We start from the raw sequence: 27,944 nt of genomic DNA, 5'->3' as shown, positions 1-27,944 counted from the left end.
CAATACTCGGTTTTATAAGGAAATTGCGGCTTCAGGTCGCTCCCTAGAAAGTATCTAGATATTTAAGTCTGAAATAATGCACTAAAGTGCATTATTTTCATATTGTGTTTCCGATATTGACATTAAAAAGTACACTTGAACAATTTTAGAAGGGGTGCGTTCCCGTCTTAATCCGCTAGTGGGGCATACATCCACTGTTTCAATAATATTGCGTTAAAATACACTTGCTGTGGGCAATAATATGAACAAACGTGTCAACGACCTCTAGCAATGGCTTAAGCATTATTATCAACAAGCATAAAACCCTTTACTTTAAGACTCAGAAAAGCGAACGAGGCACAGGATGACGTCATATGTTGTCATTACGATTGCGCTACATCAAAGTGACCAATTGTTGTTTTTTTTATTCTTTTTGAAACTATATGTTGCTTTCCTCATACAGGGGAGAGTAATGAACTAACATTCTATTAAACTTAAAACATTTGTTTATATATTGGAGTTACATTTCTTGCTTTAGCGGGCATCAAGTTACATACAATGTAAGCGTTTGATAGCTATAAAGATCGCAGGTACATACTACGTTTTAAATCTATTGCAATGTCAGATTAAAATGAAATGGAGCAACGATGGGGTAACGCACTATGCTGTTTAATTATATTTGGTATTGAATACCGAAGTGCGGCGTTACGCACTATGGTGTTAATCCATCTTTGGTGTTGAACGACGAAGTGCGGCGCTACACACCATGATTTTAATCAATTTTTGGTGTTGAACCCCGAAGTGTGGTGCTACACCCCATGATTTTAATTCATCCCTGGTGTTGAACACCGAAGTGCGGCGCTACACAACATGATTTTAATCCATTTTGGGTGTTGAACACCGAAGTGCGGCGCTACATACCATGATTTAAATTCATTTTTTGGTGCTGAACACCGAAGTGTGGCGCTACACACCATGATTTAAACGCACAATGGTAGGATCTTGGTTACCACAGCGCGTTTAAAATGTATGTACAGGTTAAACGAACTGATGTTTTCTGTTTGAAGTGTTCAACTAATATGAACAGTTGGATATGTTTGTACGCGTGCCATCCTAATGGCTTTGATAATGCCAGTAGAAATTTTCTCACTTAAATATCATCACGTTCGCTATACGTATCACTGTTAGCGGAAGTGCTAACATTAGGCAAGGAATCAAGGATTCTAACATTTATTGTATGAATGCCTACGGCTCATATACCAATATGCCTATACATTAGTTTATACACAAAGTGGGTTTTGAAGAACAAAACATACATGAAATATCAAAAATAATAGGACAACTCGAGAAGCAATTAATTCAGTTGTTGCTCGATGACACTAAGTTTTCTTTTCTGCTTAAAACAAATACGCTCGAACAGATCGTAGAAAACTTCTTCATTCTCCTAAGCAATCAACAAACAAAAAAGAACTTATGAAGACTAGCAATTGTAAAATATTAAGATGGTGTGTAAACTTGACTTATATCCTTATATCTTGAAATGTGCTGACATAATGGTATTCATTCTCTTCAATATCTTTACCAAATAAACGAAAAAGGAAGTTTACGTTACCCCCTGAGCGGGATTTGAATGCTGTATCTGTTATGGACAAACCCCTTTGTTGTTGTTGTTGTTGTTGAGTTTATATAGGTCTGCCCGCGCCCTATAATGGCTGCATTATGGCTTGACCCCGTCACATCCCCAAGTGTGAGGACAAACCCCTTTGGTGGTCTGTTATGCTATTAAAGTTGCATCATAGAGGTGAAGTTTTATTTTGTGAAAAAGGCACACCTGTGAATATGTTAACGAAATATGTTGTTTGATAGCGTTTGATTTTAAGATAATTCTTAAAATATCGCTAAGTAATACTTTCGAAACCAACAAACGGGGTGGTCATGTGACAATATATGTGTCAATATGTTCTTATGTAACAAAACAATAAAATATGTGCTTATATAACAGAAAATATTATTTTGATCAGATAATCCGGGTTCGTCGTTAACACTGACATAAAAAATAGCTCATTGGATAAATGCACGATATTACCTATTTGACAGTCCGTCTACCCGTCCGTCCGTCCACGTGCGTGCGTGTGCGTATGTATATGTGTTAGAAGCCTCCATCATAGTGTATTTATTTGGGTGTATATTCAAACATAAAGGTTTAATCTTAGCTACAATCATACGGCCTTATCATTGTTTTGTGTCCTTTGATATGTTCCAACGGTGGCATAGTTTATTACAGACATATTTGTCCTTTGGAAATTCAATTATTATAAAAGCTTCAACTTCGAATTTTAAACATGTGTTCTCTAAACAGAGTTATTTTTGAATGTTCGAATACTGGGCTTGTTCCTGCAGTTTTCATTGTATTATTCTCATCAGGATACTTATAGGTTAGGCTTATCAGGTACTGGAACAGTTTTAAACAGGTAAAATTAATAACGAAAAAATTGCACACTTAATTAATTATAAAAGAGGTTTTGGATAACGATGATGATGTTTTTGTTGATGATGATGATGATGCTGGTGGTGGTGTGGTGGTGATGGTGCTGCTGCTGCTGCTGCTGCTGCTGATGATGATAATGATGTTAATGATGGTAGTGGTGGTGCTTGAGGTTGCGGAAATGGTGGTAATGGTGGTACTTGTGATGATAATAATAATAATAATGATATGATGACGCTGCTGCTGCTGCTGCTGCTGCTGCTGCTGCTGCTGATGATGATGGTGGTGGTGGTGGTGGTGGTGGTGGTGGTGGTGACGACGACGACGACATCAATGATGATGATGATGATGATGATGATGAATTAACATGAATTAAATATGAGAAAAGTTATACTATTTTATTCCGGAAGTTACATGAAAAGGATTTTAAAAGTTAGTCGATGACGGAAATATCGATTCAATATGTTTGATTTATGTCAAAATCCGATTAAATATACAACTTCCATGAGAAACCTGTCGCTTGCCTGGTTGACTGATGTAAATGTTTTTAAGAAAAATCGACTTGCGTATGGCGTCAGTCTGTCTGGTGGAGACTATTCACATTGAAACCTCATCATGTTATAAACTTTTAAGATTGTAATTAAATGCAAAACATCATTTATGTGTTCTTGCCTCTGACCTTGATTCATCATCATTTTTATCATCATTATCATCATCATCATCATCGTCGTCGTCGTCGTCGTCGTCATCATCATCGTCGTCATCATCATCATCATCATCATCATCATCATCATCCCACCACCACCACCACCACCAACACCACCACAAACACCACCACCACCACCATCATCATTATCATCATCCTCATCATCATCATCATCATCATCAATCAATCAATCAATCATCACCATCATCACCGCCACCATTACACCAGCACCAACAACACCATCATCATAATACAACGTAGAAGCATTGAGTATTTGATCTATCGAGTTGCTTGTCCCATTTTTATTGGTATTATTTATATCATTCTCATTTTGAAGAATTTTGTGACAGTTAAAGGAAATAATCCGCATGACTAATTTATACGTCATTTTTTCTTATTGATATAAGATACTTCAACTTGTTAAGCTAAAGATTCGAGAAATCGGGGTCTGTTAATGATTTATCTGATACATGTTTATCTTTTGCACATAGAACTGGACGTATACACTCACTCTTAAACGGAGATTCAAATACAGAGAGAAAAAAATAATCTCCGTTTGTGATTAATTTTGTTCATAGAGTGTTTACTGTTGTCACATGACCATCAGTAAAACTTGAAACCTACCCAGTGACCTCAATTGACGCATAGAGATATTCGGAACTCCACGGCCATTTTCCATTGAGAACATTTTCAGATGTGTATGGACGATTCACAATGTCAGAAATCTTAACAATTGAAGTAGGCTGCAAGTAAATCACGTAGTAATTTCAATTAAGCAGTTAAAATTGATGACTTTACTCTAGGACTCATAATTATTTTTGCAATTATTCACTTCACTGGAAACTAATTTAAACTTAAATACACAAAATGCACGTTAAAACACTATAATTTATTCATACTATTATTTAAAAGTTTACGAACTACTTCTACAGGTGAACCGGCAAACATCCGAGTTTGTTTTCGATGGATAATGGCCGAGATGTTCCGTCATATTGTTTTCGGTGGAAAAAGGCCGAGGGGTTCCGAATGGAATAGAGAATATCAAAACACGAATGAATCAACCTGAATGTTAGCTAGTGACTTTCAAAGAAAATATTTTGTTTTGTATCCCATTGACGTATTTCATTGTTTTATTAACATCTTAAAACAACAAATATATGAAAAATGTCTAAAAAATAAACACATATTTGAAAAATAAGATAAAATTAAGCATGGTCACGTGATTTCAATTATCATCACGTGATGACAGCATTCATAACTGCGCAGCAAAGGACAGTTGCCGCTGAGCGAAGCTGGGCCACTTTTCCCTTTGCCATATAGTTGATTATGTTTCTTTAACACTTTGATCCAAATATTAATCTGATTTTGGCATCTAACAAGGTGCTTCAGTACGAACACGTGTGTTTTAGTGATTTGTCCTCCATTCATCCTGTCAATTAAAAATATATAAAATTTAATTTTCTCGGAAATAACAACTTGTTATCTCTTACACGAAAATGCCCATGGACATCGATCAATTACTGAATAATTCAATAAAATCAATTAAACATAAATTTAAAAATGTCTTTTGGCTAAAGCTGACTATCCCTACCGGAAGATCTGTGAAAACTTTCCAGTGACATCGATCAATTAAATAATCAATCAAATAAAACCCGAAATTTACTAATTGATTTTGCCATGAAAAATATATTTATCAAGTTTTATAATATCGATCATCAGGGGCGTAGCGCATAATACCACGTGTTAGTAGCTTATTCTGCTTTATTGTTGTTCTCCCAATATTTATATCAAACTTATGATTGATTTATTAATCGAACTTATGCTATAATTGTTACATGCCATGTCTTTTGTTACTATACATATTCTTGTGACAATGAGCTTTTTATGCTTAAGTCGAATAAAATGTCCGTTCTGTTCTGTTCTGAACAGTTCTTCAAGACAATTATGGAAAAAACGGAAATGTGAGATTTTAATCTGATAGACAATTTGATCCGAATTAAAAAAATGCTACCACCATAGTAAAAACATACATTCTGATAATGTTTCGTTGTTCTTTCTACATGTTGAAAGTAACATTTATTGCCAACTAACATTTGATGTCGCCTGATTTAGAAACGGAAATTGAAAATCGATAGAGCTAGCTGTCAATCATTTTGAATACTAGTAAGATATGGTATAAGTTTTGTTTAAGATATATTTCGCATCACATTGGATTTTACTCTCCGCCGAAAAGGTTTGAAATATTTATGTTTTTTTACTATAACAATTGACACACCTTAATAAGTAATGCACTGTTTCCATTTTAGGTGGATTTATTACAGTAAATAAATGATTATTATGGTATATCGTTTGTAATTAATTAAGTCATGTCTAAAAGAAATGTTAATGTTGATTTATCTATTCAAAGACTACTCAGAACGATTTTAGTGTGGCGTGCATTGTTTGCAAAATAATTAACCGCATTAAAAAAAAAAAAGATAGTAAAATTAAATTAAACTCAAAACGATTTTAGTGTGGCGCGAATTGTTTGCAAAATATATTAACCGCATTAAGAAATTTTAATAATTCGATAGTAAAGTTAAATTTCACTCAAAACAATTTTAGTCTGGCGTGCATTGTTTGCAACTAATATTAACCGCATAAGAAAATTATTTGATAGTAAAGTTAAATGACCCTCAACACGATTTAAGTGTGGCGTGCTTTGACTGCAAAATATATTAACCTCATATTTTAACCCCAATTTGTCGAAAGTTCTTAAAGTAACTCGCTCATAGTTTGTAAAATGCATTTTTTTATTAACGAAATAAAGTGTAGCAAATCATAAAGAGTGTTTAAACAAAAATACCAAAAGCTGGAACCCTTCAGCAAATGTTGATATTTGCTCAGATATCGTCTTTGAAGACCACAATTTTCAATTGCGTTACTTAAAATGAATTACGGCTGTGGTGTTGCGTGATTGGTTAATCGGGTCACTTTAAGCGCAGCAAGCTTGGATAGCTTATTTTATAAAGCAAAATTTCTTACTAATTCTTGATTTTACCAAATAAAATTTACCGTAGTTTATCTAGATTAACATTAAAATATTACCTTTTTAAACATAAAAATCTATTAAATATAAATATTTCACAAATTTTACCGAAATAAATATAGTTTGATTAGCTAAATAGTTATGTTTGGTTGTAGGACAGATTAGTTTTGTGACAGATACAAACATATTTGCATCTAAGCACCTTTAATACCATTTTTACAGGTAAGAAAAACAAAATTTTGCTTTCCTTAGCCCGAGTCTCAAACTCAGATTAGTGACCATGGGTCCAAATGTCTCCAAAGCTCTCAAAGGTGAACTGAACCATACTTTATATTTCCTAGTTTTATCCCTTGTTACTACTTAACGCGTTCAAGTTTAACATACAATGCGTTAGTTTCTTTTATACGGGCGAGCCAGTACAAAGGGAAGCAACTACGCACGTATAGCAACGACAAGGGAAGCAAGTCAGTCGAGTTTTTCGGAAAATGCGGAACAAGGGGTAGATTGATAAAAAAAACTTACAGCTTATGAAAATGATTTACACTCAAACATATCTTGTATTAAACTTGAAAATTATCAATGTTTTACATCGTTATGTAATAATTAGTTGTCAAATACGGTTCAGTTCTACTTAAAGCTTAAGCAACTCATTTCATTTACCCAAATTTTTTACTTTCTCTTGATTTTATCAAAAACAAATTAGATCAAAATTAGCATAAAGAAGCTACCATTTTAAAGCCCCAAATCTGTTCGAAATATAATTTTTCACAAATTATACCTATAACAAAATAGTGAGCTTAAAAGCTTAATCCTGTTATAAGGAGCATAAATAACTTCGAGAAAGAGGGACCGGATCCTAACGTCCAACGCATTATGAAGACCATAAACAAGTTTGTAAAAACTAAACACTGCCTGATTATGAAAATATATGTTACATGTGTCTAAGCTCAGTTTTCACCAAACTGATGTTTATTCTTCGAAATATGAATTCATGTTTCCAAAGTGTATGGTTCTAATAAAGAGACAATTTTCAGTTCCAAACCGAAACACACGCACGCACGCACGCACGCGCGCACGCGCACACGCGCGCACACACACACACACACACACAAACACTTACACACAATTAATTACACATATTTGTTGTATTCTATTGCAGATGTCTCCGCTCGTTTTGTTCGTAGTTGTGTCATTGGTTACGACCGCCCTGGCCCATCCGAACCATCAAGTGAATCAGAGGAAAAAGACAATGCCGCAAAAGAAGCCAATGAAGATGCCTCCTCAAATGCCAAGTATGACTACAATATAATCTTTGACGTTACTTGTATGCATGAAGTTGTACGCCATTTCGGCGCATTGCACGAATACAAGCCATTTTGCTGCATCATATATTTGAATATATACGGCATTCCATGCATCGCATATGTGATTGTATACAACATTTACATGCAATTTAATAAAACGGACTATTTCAATCATATATATCGTATACGAATTTGTCACGAGAAATTCTTTGTGTGATGTTTGTTTTAAGTTTGAGAGGTAGACCTAGTCCGTATTCACAAACGTCTTGATTCTGACTCGAAGATTCAGGCCCAGAAAACTGAATTCTTTAATGTTTCTATAGAACTAATTTTGACAAAGTATCATTTGTATCACTAACTTTGGTTGTACCATCTTTGCTCCTTTAATAGCCAAGGGTCGTTTCAATGAGGAATTCTAGTCGTAACTCTAATAATCAGTATAAACGTCACAAAAGGCAACACATTTTTTTCCTCAACTTTGTGTTCACTTTTATTACTGGCTAATGTTCATTTAACTCAAATATGTGGAAACATATCGAAAATATGACACTATGATAATTTCAATTCACGACTTAAATCGACTAAGATTTTCATTTAAATGTCACCAATGACGTTAGCAAATACAGTCTTTATAAGAATATACGCATCGAGGTGAAAATGTCAGCATGTTTATGTAATAATTTTAACATTGTTAAGTTCAAAGCGCATTACATTATTTCCCTATAGTTTCGATAAGGCCTGACGAGTGTGAAGGACAGTTTGTATGTGCTGGTGGTAGTCAGTTCTCCCATCCAGAGTGTATTGCTGGACCCTTGGTATGTGACGGCAGGCCAGATTGCTCTGGTGGCCAGGATGAAACTAACTGTCGTAAGTGTGACTATTTATTAGCGATTAGTGTAGTGATTTATTTTCTGTTCATTCAGTTTAGTTTATATATTTTTTTATAACTTGATTGTGAAAAGGCCCATAGCTTATAGAATCACCTTCGAATCCGTTTTCCGGGTAGAAACCAGTACCGGTGTCCATTTTGAGGGACCATAAGAAAGTACCCCACTGGTTATCGAACCAACAACCTTTTTGTTGGCGGTTGTGGACACATATATCACTAGACCCCTCACACTCTTAGGAAATCTTGATTGTTTCTGCAATAAAACACTACACTGGAAAATCAATTTGAACTTAGTTATACAAACAACACTACAACTTATTAATACTATTTTTTTAACGGACTACTTCTACTGTGTACCGGCATACATCCGTGGTACTTTGATTGAAAATGGCCGAGGTGTTCCAATTGGTTCATGTACTTTATTTTTATGGTCTAGGTTATAAATATTATCGTATCACCGTTCAATATTAATGAATCTCTCATTATTTTGAGCACAGACTGCTTTGCTATGTAAATGGCAACGTACAAATAGCCGTGACAACGTATATATAAATCCATAAACATGTACCACAGTTTTGTACCAGAATACTAGAATGTCTCGCTATAAAAACGGCCTTTACTGAAGTCCAGAAACAGTGAAATATATATGAATTATAGTTAATTCTGTTTAAATGTATTTTCTTTGATTTTAGCACCAACCTGCAGTCCAAATCAAATCTTGTGCTCGGATAAAATGACGTGCGGAACTAGATGCGACAAGATCCCTGACTGCCCGCTGGCTGAGGACGAAAAGTCATGTCGTAAGTAATTAAGGCACACATACTTTTTGTTAAATCATATTTTGTTGGTATGTTGTGTTAACATCAAGACATACAAATTAAACATACACTTATAAAAAATCACAAAAATGGCTTTAGCTACAAGATTATTTTCAGCCTTTCCCAGTGGACACTGTAATGTCAATGTCGTTTAAGATTAAAAGTATGTTGATAAGGTATTATACATTTGAAACATCGATCTAACATTTTGACTATATTGGAAAAAAAGAAGAGAATTAGTTGCCACCAAATTAAGGGCGTGTAAGCTTATTTATACTCGCACTCGGGCCTTGCCCATTTGGCGAGTGCTCCGTTAAGATTGTTAGTCATTTTAGGTTTTTGGAGCATAGCGAACAGACACAATGTAACCCTGGTTAGAGCTACCCTGGTTCTTTAACGTGCACCAGTGGCAGTGTATAGCACTGTCACACGGAGACCCCCATTTACGTCCCTCCCGGAAGACGATTAGTTTTTTTCAGTGATGCGACGGGGGATCGAACCTGCGACCCCTGGATTGATAAGGGTGTTACCTCAAGACTACGGATCCGCCACCACCAAATTAAAGCGCTTGGTTTCTTTTATATACCTTTCGACTTCAGCAAAGAGCAAACTGTTATTATCATTTGTTTTACTTTCTATTCCGAATCTAGTACATTTCTGACTCTGTTTCACACAATGGCCAAATGCGCATGCGCAAATCTACTTTCATAATACTTCGCGAAATAAATAGAACCCTTGTAATCGAATTTAAATGTTTTTGCAAAGAAAACTATTGTTATCATTATTTTGGAAGAGAGATGAAATAATTATTTTCAAGTGACTTGATCTGTGGGATGAATCACTTCTTGCACACATCAGCCGACTCACATAGCATTCCCTATATTATACTGTTTGTTATATCAATATGCATGGCGTGCCACTGTTAATGTTTCTTTCGATGTCATATTGAAATAGCACATTATCAGATTGAATAACGATTTTTTCTTTTCATCTATATGCGCAGATTGTAAATTTCATCTTTACACTAAAGTGACACTCTTATTCAAAATCAATACATACACATGTCTAACATAAATACTTTTTGAGTGATAATATTATAACTGTTTTCTAAAAAAAATATGGTAAATATTTATTACTACTAACAAGATTATAACCGTGTATTTAATAGCTGAAAACGCTAAGATATTAAATGATTGGTGAGCGTTAAAAGATTTACTTTGATCTACCATAGTCTCATAAAGTTGAAATACCGTTTTTTCGGCAGCTTTCTTTCAAAAGAACTCGGTTTCCTTCATAAGAACTGGGTTTTTTCGACATTGATTCATCCTTTTTGGTATATCAAAACAATTGTATTAATTGTGGTAAATCTAACTTGGGAGTAAGAGTGCAACATTAACTGAAATAATTGTACATTAGATACGTTAAATCTTTTTTATATGCATACAGCAAAACCATGCTTCTGTGACAGCGGGCTGTTCCTGTGCAAGGATGGGGAAACCTGCCTGCCGATGTCGAAGATATGTAATGGTGAAAATGACTGTCCCGGTGGTGAGGATGAAGCGGACTGCTGTAAGTCTTGGTTGATACTAAATCATTTAAGATCGATTGTGACGAAAGCTGATAGCTTATAAAATCATGTTCGAGTCCGTTTCCTGGGCAGAAACCAGTACTGTGTCCTTTTTGAGAGGCCATGAGAAAGTACCTCTGGTGGGGATCGAACCGACAACCTGTTGGGTGAGAGGCGGGTACCTTTACCACTAGACCACTCTCATATTGTAAGTCTTATAGGATGGTATAAGTTTACAGATAATAGAATTATCAACTTGAACCTTAAAAAATAACAACTATTGTGACACTTGTCATAACAATAATATATGTCTTATAGGATGGTATAAGTTTACAGGTAAAAGAATTATCAACTTGAACCTAAAACAATACAACTATTGTGACACATGTCATAACAATGATATAGGTCTTATAGGATGGTATAAGTTTACAGGTAATAGAATTATCAACTTGAACCTAAAACAATACAACTATTGTGACACATGTCATTACAATAATATAGGTCTTATAGGATGGTATAAGTTTATAGGTAATATAAGGATCACTCTTGATGTCGGGGAGGGCGTTCTGAACTGATGCCCGAGGCCTGGCCCCAATATCACGAAAATACTTAAGTCAAATCTCAAACTCAATCTCAACTCAATTTACCACATAAAAGCATAGTATTATTCAAAATCTTGAATGTTTTTTATACTTTTTGAAAACGTATTTTCTCATAGAATTGAAAGATTTTAACAATATTTCAAAGAAAACTTATTCTAGAGCAAAAAATATACATGAGTAATTGTTAAAAGGCCATGAATTGTACTCGAGTACATTATTGACTTCAGAATATTTTTTCCTTTGGAATCTAGACCAAAGGTTTTAATCAACAGATTCAATGAAACGATGCGGTTTAAAAATGTGTAAAAAAATATTTGTTTTCCAATAAATTTTGATGTTATATGGTAAAATGAGTTGAGATTCAGTTTGAGATTCGACTTAATTATTTTCGTGATATTGGGGCCAGATGTCATCCTCTTCACCTCGGGCGAACAGTTTTGCCTTATACCTAAATGGCCATGAAAGAATTGTAAATGCATATTTGTCTTTTTAGTTTAAACTAATCACGGTTTACAACACGGGAGTGTTTACATGCGGGGATAAGAAGAATCTTGGAGTAAAATTTCATTTGTGATATTTCTAATGAAGTTATTTGTTCGACGGAGGGAACAAATGTGTCTGGGAGAGGGAAAGTGATATTTATAATATCACCGTAATATCACCGTAATCTAACTAATATTTATAATATCACCGTAATATCACCGTAATCTAACTAACATGGCACATATTTCAATGATATTTATAACCAAAATTTCGACCACACTTTTCACAGCGCCAGAATGCCTTTGCGGTGAAACGAAGTATCTGTGTGAGGGAGGAAAATGCATTGACCGTGAGCTGCTCTGTAATGGTGTGAACGACTGTGAGCTTGGCGATGATGAAGACGAGTGTCGTAAGTAGTTAAGACACTGTGCCCAATTTCTCGAAACTTCTTTAGTCCCTTATAACAGGATTAAGATAAGCTCTCTATTTTTGTTTTTTTTAATAATTTGCATTATATTAACTTCTTTAAGAATTTTTATACTTTAGATAAAATTAAATTGATGATTATCACATTAAACCAATTTCCTTTCATTTAAGTTCAATTTAAGTATGGATTCGAGCTATTTGAAATAAGCTACTTAAGCCTGTTAAGCTTAAGAAGTTTCGAGAAACCGGGGCCTGATAAACAGTTATTATTATGACAACGAGAAGATCGCTGACAGCTTAAATCTGATATAATTCACCCTGGAGTCTGTTGCCTGGGCAGTGTGTCCTTTTTAGGAGGTCATAAGAAAGTACCTATGGTGGTGATCGAACCCTCGACCACTTAGGTAGGAGATTGATACCTAGAAATGTTTGTCAAACATTATGCCCCCCCCCCCCCCCCCACTGATGACCATGTTGTCAGGATTATTTGGACAATTGAATGAAATATGCATGGACCGAAATGACAGCCGATTTGTCATTGACTTTGGGTGCCTATGTGGCAGTTTTAAGGATTTGTCATTGACTTTGGGTGCCTATGTGGCAGTTTTAAGGATTTGTCATTGACTTTGGGTGCCTATGTGGCAGTTTTAAGGTTATGACCATTCAATTGTAAGGATAGTAGGTATAGTTTTCAGTTTTATTCATGTTTAGATGATGAATGATATTTACAGATAAATATCCTCTTAGCAGCAGAGAATAAATCATTATGACGTAAATTTTAGTGATGAATATGAGTTATTATATATTACCTTGATCTTTGACTCTGTGGCCTCAAAATCTATAGGAGTCATAAACTAGTCACCCCAACCTAAATGTCAAGTTGAGGACCATGGGTGCAGGCATTGTCGAATTATCACACGGATAAGCTTTTTGCGTTCAAGGTCACTGTGTCCTTGATCTTTGACCCGATGACCCTTTTAACCAGTAGGGGTCATCTACTCTGTTAAGGCCCAACCCCAAGTCAAGTTTGGTGGCCATCGGTGCAGGCAATGTAGTTCTTACTCGAACAACCTTTTCATTTCCAAGGTCACTGTGACCTTTGTCTAAACGATTCCTACAATCAATAGGTGTCATCTACTGATCATGCCTAGCCTCCATGTCAAGTATGATGATCATAGGTCTAGGCATTGTTGAGATATCTCTCGGAGAAGATGTGTTAACCTTTTCGTGCTAAAGGTTACTCTGACCTTGACCTTTTATCCGATTTCCCCCCAAGGTCTAGGCATTGTTGAGTTATCACTCGTACAAGCTTTTATAATCTTTAACCATTAAAGGCATTGTTGAGTTATCACTCGCACAAGCTTTTACAAACTTTTAAAATTAAAGGAATTGTCGAATTATCACTCGGTAAAGCTTTGGTATACCGACCAACCGATCGACCGACATGTGCAAAGCAATATACCCCCTCTTTTTTCTAGGGGGCATAATAATGATAAACAATGCATATCACATCCTATGCTAGCATTGTTAAACAAGGATAAATAAACAATGCATGACACGTCCTATCCTTGCATCACAAAACAAATATGAACAATGCAAAAACCATCATATGCAAGCATCGCAAAATAATGATAAACACATGCTTTAACAGCATATGCATGCACGTTACCTATGCTTTATAAAAGTATGAACAAGATATCAACTTATGTTTTATTCATTTTCAGCTGACGGTTGCAAGTGCAATGAAAAGGAATATCTGTGTCTTGGAGGGGAAAAGTGCGTCCCACAGGTAGTTCAATATCTTTATTTCGAGATCTACGAAAAGTGTGTTTTATCGTTTAAATTATCATTATAATTATTGTTTGATTACTAATCGATTAAAAACACGACCAAATCACAATTATGAATCTGATTCCAAAATATAATTTGGGTTAATAAAACACACCGCCGGGTAGGTGCGGTCTATAGGACTAATGTTAAGGCCAGAGCAGGATACATTTATTAAATTTATTAAAAGAGATTATTACGTGGAAATTTTATTAAAACACTAAGATATTTCCATCTTAAATTTAGGAATGTTTTTTGAAACAGCTGTGGTCGGTTTCTTTATTTAATCATGGCTTGGGTTTTTTTCAAATTATGAATCGAAAAACGACATAAATTTCAAATCTTGTTTGGTGAAAATATTTGGATACGGTTCATTTCACATTAGACCATCGGATTGAAATATAGTTTGAGAACCCAAGAAGAAGTGAAAAAAGAAGGCAATTAAATTAGCCAATATTAGAATTATCTTACACATGTTATGACACTAAACACTTGAAACGTTAACACGTGATTGATATGTTGTATTCCTTGCATTGTAGAACAATTTTTCGAAGGACATACTCAATAGTTAATATTAATAGTTCGTATTTAAATATCTTGCGATACTCTGTTTACGATCTTTGTTCAGATGTATACAAATCATTTTACACAAGGTACATTATTTGCATTTTCAGACTGCGTTATGTGAGGAGACTGCTGGACCTGCTGATTGTCCGTTTGGCGATGACGACATGTGTGGACAACCCGCTCGTTGAGAACATATATTTTTATAGTACATCTCATTCTGATTTGTGACGATTCTTACGAATCCGATTTACTTCACTCAGAAATAAACCTTATTATAAAATAAACTGTTGATCTTTTTTGAACCTGTATGAACTATTGATTTCTGTAAGACCACTAGTTTGTAGAGTTTTATTCTTACTTCAATGTTCTTTTTTTAAAAACTCATGGTTTGTAAAATGCATTACTGCTTTTTAATTATGAAATAAAGCGTGGCAAATCATAAGGAGTGTTAAAACCAAAATACCAAAAGCTGGAACCCTTCAGCGAATGTTGATATTTGCTCAAATATCGTCTTTGAGGACCACAAATGAAACATAGCGCACTCTACGCCGCTGACGAAGCCCCGCAATTGGTCTTTTACCAGGGTTTGATTGAGAGTTTAGTTTCTTAAAACACTTCGACAAAACTTTTCACAATACGGCCGTCTGACGGAGCACTGTCAAAACATTATTTTGGAAACAGGTTTGTCAAAGTGTTTGATGAAACTAATCACTAAACTTCGGTAATAAAACGAAGGCGGGCTCTTTAAGCGGGATAGACTGCCCCTTTAAGTCTTTATTTTCAGCAAAGTGTTGCCTTCTGACATAGCATATATGACGTAATTTACCACGTGGTATACACACACTGTGTAACAGACTCTTGAGTGAAGCGAAATAAAAACATACCTGGGTCGGAGTAATTCCTGTCAAATATGCCCTCTGCGTTTGCATTTGTGGTCACGTGACCAAAGTTTGTTCATCACCAGTGTAAAATAAGAACAGTAATTCACCGGCCTTTCATAGTTGTATTGAGTGGAATAAACATTTTCTGTTTTTTGAAGCAACAAAGCCTCTGTCCAACTGGATGAAAATGACAGATTACCAATATCGACATTACAGTTGAAAATAAGTAGATACATACTCGTCATTTTATTTCAACAATAATAAGACAAACATAACAAACAACACACAGAGAATTAACAATTCTTATTTTTATGTTTAGGAAAAATACATCATTATTCGTAATTATATTCGCCAAAATATATAACAATATACAATTCTTTTTTTTTCTATTTTGTGCGGACTGGTTAAGACTTGTGCACAGTGATTTGATGGGAATGAACTCCTGCTTTGGTGTCATTTGACCTGTACAAAATTGAGTGACATTTAAACTAAACTATTTATTCCTCAGTTCTGATTTACCAAAAGGGTAACTCCTCCCAACTATCTAGCATAAAATATCTATGAATTACTAAAGGTTAACAATGTCAGAAATCTCAACATGCATAATAGAGGAAAGTGAAGCATCTTCAATTTGATCGAAATGTTTTGAGTACAAAAAACATCCCTCCAATCTTTCAATTGGGCCTAAAACAATGCATTTGGTTCGGGTTGCCCGACCCTACCTACGAAATAGGCGCCGACCCTACCGTTTTTATAGTCAGTTTTTAAAAACTTTTTTTTAAAATTCTTTTCGATATGTTGTTTAAAACCCGAAATGATTACACAGAAGATAACTTGAACAAAATTCCACTATGATGAAAATGACATTCTTATATAAACCTAATTATAAAAAAGCCTACCTACCCTACCTATATCTGAAAAGGATGTAACCCTAACCAAACAATTATTTTTTTAGGCCTTGCAACTAAAATTCTCCGCTGAACATGAGTCTAGTTGAAGAAATTTGTTCAAGTTTCCGAATGTATCCCAAACATTTTTCAACACAGTGATCTGGTCCACTGATTAACACTATGTACAGTTAAAATGGACTGTACTCCTGACGTTGATTAACACTGTGTACAGTTAAAAGGGACTGTACTCCTGACGTTGATTAACACTATGTACAGTTAAAAGGGACTGTACTCCTGACGTTGATTAACACTACGTACAGTTAAAGGGACTGTACTCCTGACGTTGATTAACACTATGTACAGTTAAAAGGGACTGTACTCCTGACGTTGATTAACACTATGTACAATTAAAAGGGACTGTACTCCTGTCATGGAGTTCATTCCCTTTAAATGACTGTAGTGATAGTCAGTGAACCGGATCACTGTGTTGAGATTTTTTTGGGAAAAATTCTGAAATTATAAATACTGTGTCTACTTTGTGCAGAATTGTCCACATCATCACTGGGTATACCATACCGAGCGTATTTTGGGCATAGTTATGCACATTAAATTACAATATTGAGTTTATTGTGTGCAGAATTGTGCACATGGGTGGTATAAAAGGGCTTTTGAAAGGAAAGTAATAGGCACACGAGAGGTTGGTAGTTGGTACACATACATATTAAGACCACTGAAACGCGGAGCATTGTACGTCTATGAAAAAAATCGTGGAGTCACCAAAACATTATGATACAACACGATGGGAAACATAAGAACAACATCATGGAAAGTATTAGTAAAACATCATGTAAACCATAGTAAAACACAATGAAAACCATAAGTAAAACTTCATGGAAAGCATAAGTAAAACACAATGGAACTACAATGCTTTCCATTGTGTTTTACATATGCTAATTACACCAAATGTAGTTGTTATTTACGAATTCCACTTAATAATAATTAACATAATAGCTGGTTAACTAGATTAGATTCGTGTTACCACTTATCTATGAATGTACATTTGGCTTCTAGCAGCAACTGGTTATCTAGTTATGGTTTGCAAATTCCACTCAATAAGTAACATAATGACTGGTTAACTAGATAAGATTCGCAAGACTAACCCCTTAATGTTGTACAGCTAAAAAAGGTAACAGGTGGCAGTTCTGTGCACTTTCAAGCCAGTTTTAGTCTTATGATATTTATCTTACCAAAAACGTTTCGCGAGTATTCACTAGATAGCTAGATAATTATCGCGAATATTAAGTAGTTAACACGTTACAATTCGCGAACATTAACAGGTTATCTTTCGGCAGTTATGTCAACATAGATTGGTTATTGATAACCCATTCGAGGTATGTATATATACAGTGTGTGTATACCACGTGATAAATTGCGTCATAAGTGCTACGTCGGAAGGCAATATTTTGCTTCTAATGAATACTTAAAACAAAGATAACTTCAATATTTCTTCACCTTTTTTAATGAAACATGGCGCAGTCTACGCCGCTTATGGAGTCCCCCTTCGGTCTTTTACCAGAGTTTAATTGAGAGTTTAGTTTCTTAAAACATTCCGACAAACCTTTTCACAATACGGCCGTCTGACGGAGCACTGTAAAAACATTACTTTGGCCACAGGTTTATCGAAGTGTTTGATGAAACTAATAACCTTATCAAATTCGATAATAAAACGAAGGCGGGACTCTTTTAACGACATAGACTGCCATTTGTTTTATTTTAACTTGTGTTGTAAAAAAAAGTTATCTTTGATTTAAGTCTTTATTTAAAGCAAAATGTTGCCTTCATACGTAGCATATATGACGTAATTTATCACGTGGTATACACACACTGAAACAATGGTTATATATTTTTTTTATATGTAGACCGCAAGCATAAAGGTCTCAAGACTGATGATCTTAATCGAAATGTTAAAATAAATGTATCAATTATATCGCAAAGTATTTAGGCCTAAAGAAATACATTTGGTTCGGGTTACCCGACCCTACCTACGAAATAGGCTACCGACCCTACAGTTTTTATAGTCAGTTATTATTTTTGTTTGTTTGTTTTAAGTGTGCGTTTAAATATGTAGTTTAACACCTATAAAGGTTTATACAGAAGATAACACCATTCTCCTTTGATGACATGAACGTTCTTATATAAATCCTAAAAAAATAAATAAATAAAAAATACTACCTACCCTACCTGTTTTGGAAAGGATATAACTCTAACCAAACATTTTTTGGCCTTACATAAAATAACATTTATTTTTTCGCACGCGAGATTTTAATCAACATATTTCAAATCAATAGCATACGTATTGTATTTCTTGTAATCATTCTATAGTCTTCGGAACGAAACTGGTAATTTGTCGGACCGAGTGAAATAAATTATTCGAAAATTTCGAAATCTTTGTTACAAAACATGGTAATCTCTGAAAGCGGATACTAACTTGTATTTAATTATTGTAAAGCATTTGCAAAACAGAAAACGAGAAAAGTATACTCATCTGGCCCCATTTTCTCGAAACTTCTTAAGTCCCTTATAACAGGATTAAGCTAATCTCACTATTTTTGTTGTTCTATTAAATGTGTTATATTAACTTCTTCAAGAATTTTTAGAAATTATGTAGGAATAATCTGTATGATTATCAGAATAAACCATTTTTCATTTATCAAAATCCATTTTCAGTATGTATTTTGGCTAATTAAATAAATTAAATAAGCGACTTAAGCCTGTTAAGCTTAAGAAGTTTCGAGAAATTGGGGCCTGCAAATTAAACGTAAATGATTTCAAGAGTGTTTCCCTTCAAACATCGATGTACGGATTCACAAAGTAAAGAGGAATATTTATGGAGAAAGTTCATGAGGTAAAATTTGGTAGACGGTCACAACGAATAAAACAACAACATAACATCGTTGAGTTAAACATGTACATAATAGAAGATTATTTTTGTCTAAGGATTGATTTTTCTTTGCTACAGTCGAACCCCGTTGGCTCGAACTCGTTTGGCTCGAATTGCTCTTTTGGGCTCGAAGTGGATGTTAAGTACCGATTTCCTTTTACTAAAGGTAAAAAATCCGGCTTGGATGGAACTATCCAAGATTCGAGGCATTTTCGTCGGTCCCTGTGAGTTCGAACCAACAGAGTTCGACTGTATAGTGTTCGTTCATGCAGTATAAACGCTCTTTTCACAAAGCTCTCTATTTAGGAAAATCACAGCAGAGCGTTCATAGCGCATGGGGTTAAGGAATCATATAACCAATTATAATAGTTACTGTTGATATGTGCAGTTTGTTGCGTTCACATCGCGTCTTTGAAGTTGTATAGTCTTTGAAGCTTGAACTACAAGAAATTGCAACGGCCGATCATTGCATTAAGTAAAGCGCATAAACTGTTAATATGTGCATTGTCTTTGTGTTCACATTTGGTTAAAGCTGTACAGTTCTTGTAGGTTGATTCAGGGACATTTTTATCGACGATATTCATCTACAAGAAACAACTGCCGATTATTGTATTAGTTGTAACGCCGTCAACTACTGGCAATATGTAAATGACGTCGCGCAAATCCAATCAAACTGCAGTACTGTGTGATATATGTATGCCTGTAATAGGCCATGAGCATTTTAACGAAAGTTCAAAGTTCAAAGTTCAAAAGTTCAACCACACTTTTCTACGCTGCGTCCGAGCATTATGCCCGTCGGGTTTCCTCTAAAAATAGACAAATCGCAATTAACAAAGGCACTTCGTGTGCCCTCTTTCAGCATACACTTGGAAAAGCATAAATGCACGGATTCAGAATTTGGCTTCATCTGTTTCAGAGTTATTACCCGCATTGACCCTTTGCTTTGGTATAGCACCGCCATCCCCTGCCTTATGCTCACCAGGAGCTTCCGAAGACATGTCCATTGCCCTGTTTACATTACCGCTAGATGGTCGATTCAGCTCTGAAAACTGAACAAGGTATTTTGCAAGCTCTGGAAGATTTGAACTATCGAGAACAAAAACCCCATCGCTTGTATGTTTCGAAGCCTGGCCAGAGGCGCCGTCCTTTTGAATAACGTTTGTTGGCAGATAAAGAGGTCGTGTGCCTTGCTTGTCTCGAGAAGCAACCTCACATAGCGCATGAGTAAGATCTTGTATTATTCTTCCGGCTGGAATGTCATCGATGTCTTCGACAGATTTGCTGCGAATAGCGTTACGACGGGAACTTTTGTTTGTTTTTACGGATTTCTCCTCCAGTTTCCGAAGCCTGAAGTCTATATCAGCGGTAGTGACATCGCTGAGGTTGCTCATTTCGCTGTCAAAACTTGTTCCTCCTGCAACACTTGCTGTACTACGGCGACTTGTATTTCTGTCTCGGTCGGTACTTGCCCGCCCCGCATACTTGGCGACTTCCGGTTCGCAACAACATAATAGCCATGGGACGCGACCCTGTATTGCTGCCCGAAATTTTGGATGACTTAAAGCGTATACCAGTGGATTATGCATTGCAGAAGCTTTTGCAAACAAAACGGGAATTTCTGACCAGAACGGAGTAACGAATTTTGCATTTCCAAACTGACCAATTAGAGCGACGGTGGCATATGGTGTCCATGATAGCAGATATAATACAAGGATGGTCATAGCGATTTTAGCGACTTTTATTTCCATTCTCTTGTCCTCCTGGTTAGTCCTGATTTCTGCGTTCATCTTCTTTGCCGTCTTTTTCATCTCAATTTCATGTTTGTTTACAGCACGTAAGATCAACGCGTAGCAAGTAATAATTATCGAAAGCGGTACTGCAAACCCTAAGACATACAGGAAGAAAATATAGGTTCGATTGTTATCTGTTCTGGTTAGGTAGTCGAACGTGCAGGATGTTTGAAAACCTTCAGGGATATAGCGTCCCCATCCAAATATCGGTGGTAGGCAGGTGGCCAGCGACCAGATCCACACGGTAACGATCATGATGAAAGCTTTCTTTCGTGTCATCGATTTTGCTACATGAATAGGCCTGGCTATTGCCATGTATCTGTCTATCGCTATCATCACCATCGTGTTAATCGACATTATTCCGAATATTCCTCCGATCAGACCGTAGAATTCGCAAGCTGGAAATATGCGAATGAGTATAATCAAATCACGAGCATTTTTTTAGTTATTTTTCTATATATTCAAATCCGATGGACTTAAACATGAATATTTATCAATACGGACAACATTATGTAACGTTACGGTCGTGAAAAAGACATAAATAACTAATTGATTTAATTTTCGATTCTATTACCAATGGAGCGTTGTATTAGTAATTAATATATACTTTTATTTGTTTCTAAATCGTTTATAAAATTTAAAATCACAGTAACTACTCCTCAAAGTATATATACCAAGAGTAACGCGAAAGATTTGCTTTTAATATTTTTATGAAATCTACAGAAACAAGCTCAGTAGCAAATCGTAACAACTCGGCCATTTTCCGCCAAGCTCCGGAAGAGACCTCGTAAATATGCTTCTGCAGCACATACGAAAATATGATGAGTCCGCCGGCGTTCAAACATAAACCCCGTTTAATGGTACAGGGTAAACGCCAAAGACAAAGTTTATTTAATGAACATGTTATAATACATGCATACCCGCTTGTCCGAATATCCATCTTTTATTGAATGCCGACAGACTAAACAAGGGAAATCCGTTCACAATGCAAAACGTCATGTCGCTAATTGCAAGGTTCACTATGAACATATTCGATGACGTCCGTAATGACGCCTCCCTATTAAAAAGAAACAAAGGTAATTAGTTTTCAATCTTCTTTAGAAAGATAAAGAGTGTTAATTAGATTAAGGCGATAAAACTTAATAAGAACACCAACCTATATTGTTTTTAAAAGCAATATTATTTTCTTGAATGGTTTGAATGCCGGCGACGACACCCATGCAATACCAGGACTTTATGTTGCAACATTGCAAGTTTGAGGATACTGGTTATTTCTTGCATTCAACTTGCATAAGTTATGAAGCTGATTACAGAGTGATTGCCCCTTGTTATTTTTTCTTGTCCGGAGCATGACTTTAAAACTACCGGATGGAAATTAATTAAACTTCATATAATGATAAAGCACAATAAGAATAATTGAATTATTCAGAATCAATATCATGTGTGCTTAACCCGTGATGCCACCTTATATAAGAGCTTAATCAAGTTGCAATATTATATTTCAACTTTTAAATGCGATACCATATTACGCTTCAACCTTTGATGCGATATCATAATTATCTGAACTTACCTTATATGCGATATCATATTAAGCTTCAACATTAAGTGCGATATTTTGATAATGTTAACTAACCTTATATGCAATATCATACATTTTCATACGTGAACTTATTAACTTAAATGCGATATCATGTTACCCTTTGGTGCGATATATTGTGTGTACTTCTTTAAAGGAACTAGACACCAGATGATACAATAATAAAAATAACATCGGTGTGTATAGCGCGATGTATGTATCGCATCGCTAACGAAACATGCATATTTCGCAGTGTTTGCGCATTTTACCAAATCGAAATTTACTGGGGTCGTCTACCACATAAATCCGAGTAAATTTAAAAATATAAAGATATCATTTATCTATGCTCATAAACATATACGATTTAAACTTTGAAAACATTATGCGCTTTTTTCAAACGGGGAAATTCAGATGAGAAAGCAACAGGATTGTTGCGTTTATTATTTAAACCATGTCAACTGATGTATTATCGGCCTCCGACTAGCTCCCATTGTCAATTCTATGCTTAATTTGAAGGAATACTGTATTTGCCTTTTATTGACCATTAGGTGTCTAGTCCCTTTAAAAAAAGTCGCTTTTCGTACCGTGAGAACATCCAAATAACTAAAGCGTTTCCGAATATGCCAAAGAATCCTACGCAGGTTATGATAACACCAACAGTATAATGCCAGGCGTCAGAAACGAGAGGAAACTGTTTCCAGTGAGGATGAATGAAAACGTTGTACGTGTCGAAGATGTGCGTGGTGACGTCAATTCCGACTTCGGTCGTGACGTCAGTAAGAAGTAAGGCACTCGTTGACGTAAACGTCACGACAGATAACTCAGTTGTGCTGTCCATACCGACAGTCACGTCGCCATCGGTCTGAGAAACATAAAACAGGAACTTTAAGCATCCTGACGTTAATAAGTACTTCAATAAAAAGCTGATGTGTGGCATCAATGTCACTGGAAAACAATTGTTCCTATGTATACATGTAAAAGTCTTAAAGTATTATTAAAGCAACATTTTATTATGATACTCGGACTTAAGACCGATACATATCAACTGCGTTTTCCAGTACCACATTGTTCCTGTATATACATGTAAAAGTCTTAAAGTATTATTAAAGCAACATTTTATTATGATACTCGGACTTGAGACCGATACATATCAACTGCGTTTTCCAGTACCACATTGTTCCTGTATATACATGTAAAAGTCTTAAAGTATTATTAAAGCAACATTTTATTATGATACTCTGACTTGAGACCGATACATATCAACTGCGTTTTCCAGTACCACATTGTTCCTGTATATACATGTAAAAGTCTTAAAGTATTATTAAAGCAACATTTTATTATATTTACATTCACACTTCATTCCTTAACGATGGTTGTTGTTTATCAATTGCACTTTATTTCTGTATAAAGTGCAATGGCATTTCCCATCGATATCGCGTGCGTTTGTTCGATACTTCTGTCCTCTCATTGGGCGCAATCATACCAAGGGGCGGGGCATATTTACTACGGAACTATTTTTTTAATGAAATCGTAGTACAGTTATTGGCAACTTGCACAACTGTAATCTGCAGTAAAGCAGTTAAAACAAAATAAGCAACGATACTTTGATTGATTTTAATGTAGATAATTTCATGATGTATGGAACAGTTGAAGAAACGTAAATGTGCTTACAAATGCTGTTAAATGTCACGAAAATGCAAAAACACTTAGTTCAAAATAACCTCTATAACGGGTGCTTGTATGACGTCAAGAGTGATGTCATTGAAAAAGTTTTACATTAAGCTCGATTCGGGCCGCAACATAGCTCGGCAGCTGCATTTTGTTTCGACGCCATTTTTTGAAGTGTTCATTCGTTTTGAAAGTGTTGTTTTTTTCGAAAATTGACTGGATTACTGGGATTATTTACACACAATACCTATTGGGTAATCAATTAATTACCTATTCAGGCCTACTTTAACCATTATTTGTTTTGATAACTAATTTAAGCCTGAAAATTTTGTAATCATGTTCCTGATAAAATGTACAGCATCTTCAGCATCAGAGAAAAAATATTTGAAATTTCTTTGTTCATTGCATACGACATATAATGGAATCATGTCCATATAAGTCGTATATTTAAAAAAAAATCGACAGAAATAACTAAAAGTTCGGAGGAGTTTGTCGTTTTAGACATAATTTAGTGCTTTTTATAGTCAAAACAACTGCAGAAAAAAACTATTTGGTAAACAGTTAAAACACATCAGCTTGCCAGGAAAGACAACTCAGCAGGAAATATGTAAGTTATATGACTTGTGGTTTATTTCCTGTTTTAGTATTTGTATGCAGCTACATTATATATTCTAAAATATGTTTTTGTGCAAAAGTTTGCATCGTTGACCAACTTTCGGTCAGAAACCAGGTCGCTCAGCCTTCATTGTTATGATGCGGGCCCTGAAAGCGCATATGTAAAACAACAGGCATTAACGGCACGTGAATTTATTGAATAATGCACGTTTTCTACCGATAACGCCCGGGTTTTTGCGTTTTAATACACCACGATAACGGACCGAAAACACACACTGTATGCAATAATACGTATTCATAATATTCTTGACCTCGAAAAGATAGAAAATAAATAAGGAACTATTTTATCTGTGCATTCATTGTCGTATAAAATTAGGTTACGATAGCTGTTTTAATTTACCCACCGTTGAGAACAACGAGAGAAAGAAAAGAGAAAATGCTCTTGAATAATCAATTTATTTTAGCAGAAATGTAGATTTAAATGAATGTAAATATAAGTATTAAAATTCGACATGTTGCATTTTATTGGGGTATGGTATGCAATTCGGACTCCACCCATTTTGAACAGCCCCATTGCATACCATACCCCAATAAAATGCAACATGTCGAATTTTAATCCTTAAATGATACTCTGACTTGAGACCGATACATATCATCTGTGTTTTCCAGTACCACACTGATTCTATGTATATTGGTAAAAGTCTTGAAGTATTATTAAAGCAACATTTTATTATGATACTCTGACTTAAGACCGATACGTATAAACTGCGTTTTCCAGTACCTTATTTGTGTATGTTATATTTTTGTCTATCTCATCTTGGCTACTATATCTGTATGTATTCTGCGTTTTCCAGTACCTTATTTGTGTATGTTATATTTTTGTCTATCTCATCTTGGCTACTAAATCTGTATGTATTCTGCGTTTTCCAGTACCTTATTTGTGTATGTTATATTTTTGTCTATCTCATCTTGGCTACTATATCTGTATGTATTCTGCGTTTTCCAGTACCTTATTTGTGTATGTTATTTTTTTGTCTATCTCATCTTGGCTACTATATCTGTATGTATTCTGCGTTTTCCAATACCTTTTTTGTGTATGTAATTATTGCCAATCTCATCTTGGCTACTATATCTGTATGTATTCTGCGTTTTCCAATACCTTTTTTGTGTATGTAATTATTGCCAATCTCATCTTGGCTACTATATCTGCATTTTATATCAAGGAACAAGTAATTGATTGTTATAAAACTATTGAAAATAAGAAATACTACATATATCAAAGCATTATCCGATATAAAGCATTACAATGCATATCATATCTAAATAATTCTCAAACTGTTTGTTTTTATTTTAGTGTAACCATTTCAATAATATCATCTCCTACCATGAAAAAAGATCGTTTCACCAGCGGTTAATCATATTAAAGTGACTCTCTTATTAAAAAATAATACATACACATGTAAAACAAACACCAATTTCCAGTGATTAACCTTTAACTACTAAATAATGCATTTGTGGAAAATATAATTGTTGATAACAAGATTGTAACCGTGTATTTAAAGCTGTATCAAATAGCAGAAAGCTCAAAATATTAAATGACTGGGGATTGCTAAAACATTTACTGTGGTCTTCTATAGTCTCATACGGTAGAAATACCGTGTGTTATGCTCATTTCTTTCATATTTAACTCGTTATCCTTCATAAGAACGATTGTTTCCGACATTTATTCATCCTTTAAGGAATTTAAAACAATATTATTAAATGTGGTAAATCTTATCTTAAGAGACATCTCAGCGACGTAAAGCAGACGTTAATATAAATATGAACTATGATAGGGCTTTTGAAATTGAAAATATAACTCGAGAGGCCAAGAAAATATGTAAACTTACGAATATAATAGAAACCCGTTGGCTTGATATCCCAGAGGCAGACCAAAATACTTCGAGCCTCGCGAATATCGGGCCAAGCGGGAATGCTTGCAAAGAGTAAAAACAATATCGGTCCTTAACATCCACTTCGCAACAACGAGGAAATCGAGCCAAGCGATATCGAACCAACGGGTTTCGACTGTATATGAATTATTGCACTAGATGTAACATTAACAATTTGATATTGTTATAACGTTCTATATTTTAATATATAAAGGAATTGTTGATTTACCGTAATATCCGAAGAATTCATCATTTAAAGTCTCTGAAATGAAAAAGGCAACGTTTTTATACATATAAAAAATGAATAACTTATGAAATTTCGTTTGCCTTGAAAAAAATAATTTCACTAATATTCTACAATGTCTTATAACACAATTTTACGCAAAAAACAAAATCCAAACAAATCACAACCACGCATTTTCAGAACCCTAAGAAATTGACAGCAAACGAGCTCACCAAATGATAAAATGTAAAATCCAGCATGGGATATACGACGTTTCTGCAAGTTTGCCTGATGTTTTATGTCGTTAGCATTCGTTGGCATCTTTTATATCCCTTGTGTAACTTTCTCTGCTGTAGTCTCCGCCTAATTTAATTAAATTTTCGCAGGAGCGTTCCGTGCAAGATAGGAAGATTCATCGAGTTCGAATTAGAGGGTCTCAGAGAATGGTAATATTCATCAAATTACATGTGATCCCTCAGTAATGACTTGTAATTAAAACTTTACTTTCCGCATATAAAATAAAAAAGGTATTGACACGAAAAACAATACCACCCTTGACAGTGACACAAATTTTGAAACCGTTTTTTTTTCAGGCACGCACAGGACCCCACAAGTACAAACATGTTTAAAGTGCGCTGATTTTTACGAATTCTAGCAATTAGCAGGACCGTGACAGATTCCGATGGTGTCATGGGTCGGGTGCACAAGAAACTCCTTGGATGGTCTTGAACCGGTTGTTTGCGTCTAC

At 35.1% G+C, this 27,944-nt stretch overlaps 2 protein-coding genes across 2 annotated transcripts; one reads left to right on the top strand and one right to left on the bottom strand.

Moving 5' to 3' along the window:
* The first annotated feature begins 5,381 nt into the window (after window positions 1-5,381).
* LOC128220389 (LDL receptor repeat-containing protein egg-2-like) lies at window positions 5,382-15,104 on the top strand. The gene is made up of 8 exons (XM_052928761.1): window positions 5,382-5,403; window positions 7,358-7,490; window positions 8,229-8,369; window positions 9,084-9,191; window positions 10,656-10,778; window positions 12,151-12,270; window positions 14,012-14,076; window positions 14,789-15,104. The coding sequence occupies exons 2-8, from the start codon at window positions 7,358-7,360 to the stop codon at window positions 14,867-14,869; spliced, it is 771 nt and encodes a 256-aa protein (XP_052784721.1). The 5' UTR covers window positions 5,382-5,403; the 3' UTR covers window positions 14,870-15,104.
* A 5,179-nt stretch (window positions 15,105-20,283) lies between these two features.
* On the bottom strand, window positions 20,284-27,213 carry LOC128214254 (rhodopsin, GQ-coupled-like). The gene is made up of 4 exons (XM_052920633.1): window positions 27,203-27,213; window positions 23,344-23,621; window positions 22,104-22,240; window positions 20,284-21,581 (listed from the first exon to the last, which is right to left on the bottom strand). The coding sequence occupies exons 2-4, from the start codon at window positions 23,595-23,597 to the stop codon at window positions 20,284-20,286; spliced, it is 1,689 nt and encodes a 562-aa protein (XP_052776593.1). The 5' UTR covers window positions 23,598-23,621; window positions 27,203-27,213.
* Between the last annotated feature and the right edge of the window lie 731 nt (window positions 27,214-27,944).

Source organism: Mya arenaria, chromosome 2, assembly GCF_026914265.1.
Source record: "Mya arenaria isolate MELC-2E11 chromosome 2, ASM2691426v1".
Lineage (NCBI taxonomy): Eukaryota > Metazoa > Mollusca > Bivalvia > Myida > Myidae > Mya > Mya arenaria.
The sequence above is the reverse complement of the archived record's forward strand: the minus strand, read 5'-3'. Positions and strand labels throughout refer to the sequence as shown.

What these genes read in the sequence shown, in the direction of transcription:
- LOC128220389 (XM_052928761.1), top strand. Translation starts at nt 7,358, where the DNA reads ATGTCTCCGCTCGTTTTGTTCGTAGTTGTGTCATTGGTTACGACCGCC. An exon ending in CCAGGATGAAACTAACTGTC is followed by an intron (nt 8,370 to 9,083) that starts GTAAGTGTGACT and finishes CTTTGATTTTAG; the next exon opens with CACCAACCTGCAGTCCAAAT. An exon ending in TGAGGATGAAGCGGACTGCT is followed by an intron (nt 10,779 to 12,150) that starts GTAAGTCTTGGT and finishes CACTTTTCACAG; the next exon opens with CGCCAGAATGCCTTTGCGGT.
- LOC128214254 (XM_052920633.1), bottom strand. Translation starts at nt 23,597, where the DNA reads ATGGACAGCACAACTGAGTTATCTGTCGTGACGTTTACGTCAACGAGT. An exon ending in GTTATTTGGATGTTCTCACG is followed by an intron (nt 22,241 to 23,343) that starts GTACGAAAAGCG and finishes TCTTTTTAATAG; the next exon opens with GGAGGCGTCATTACGGACGT. An exon ending in ATGGATATTCGGACAAGCGG is followed by an intron (nt 21,582 to 22,103) that starts GTATGCATGTAT and finishes GCATATTTCCAG; the next exon opens with CTTGCGAATTCTACGGTCTG.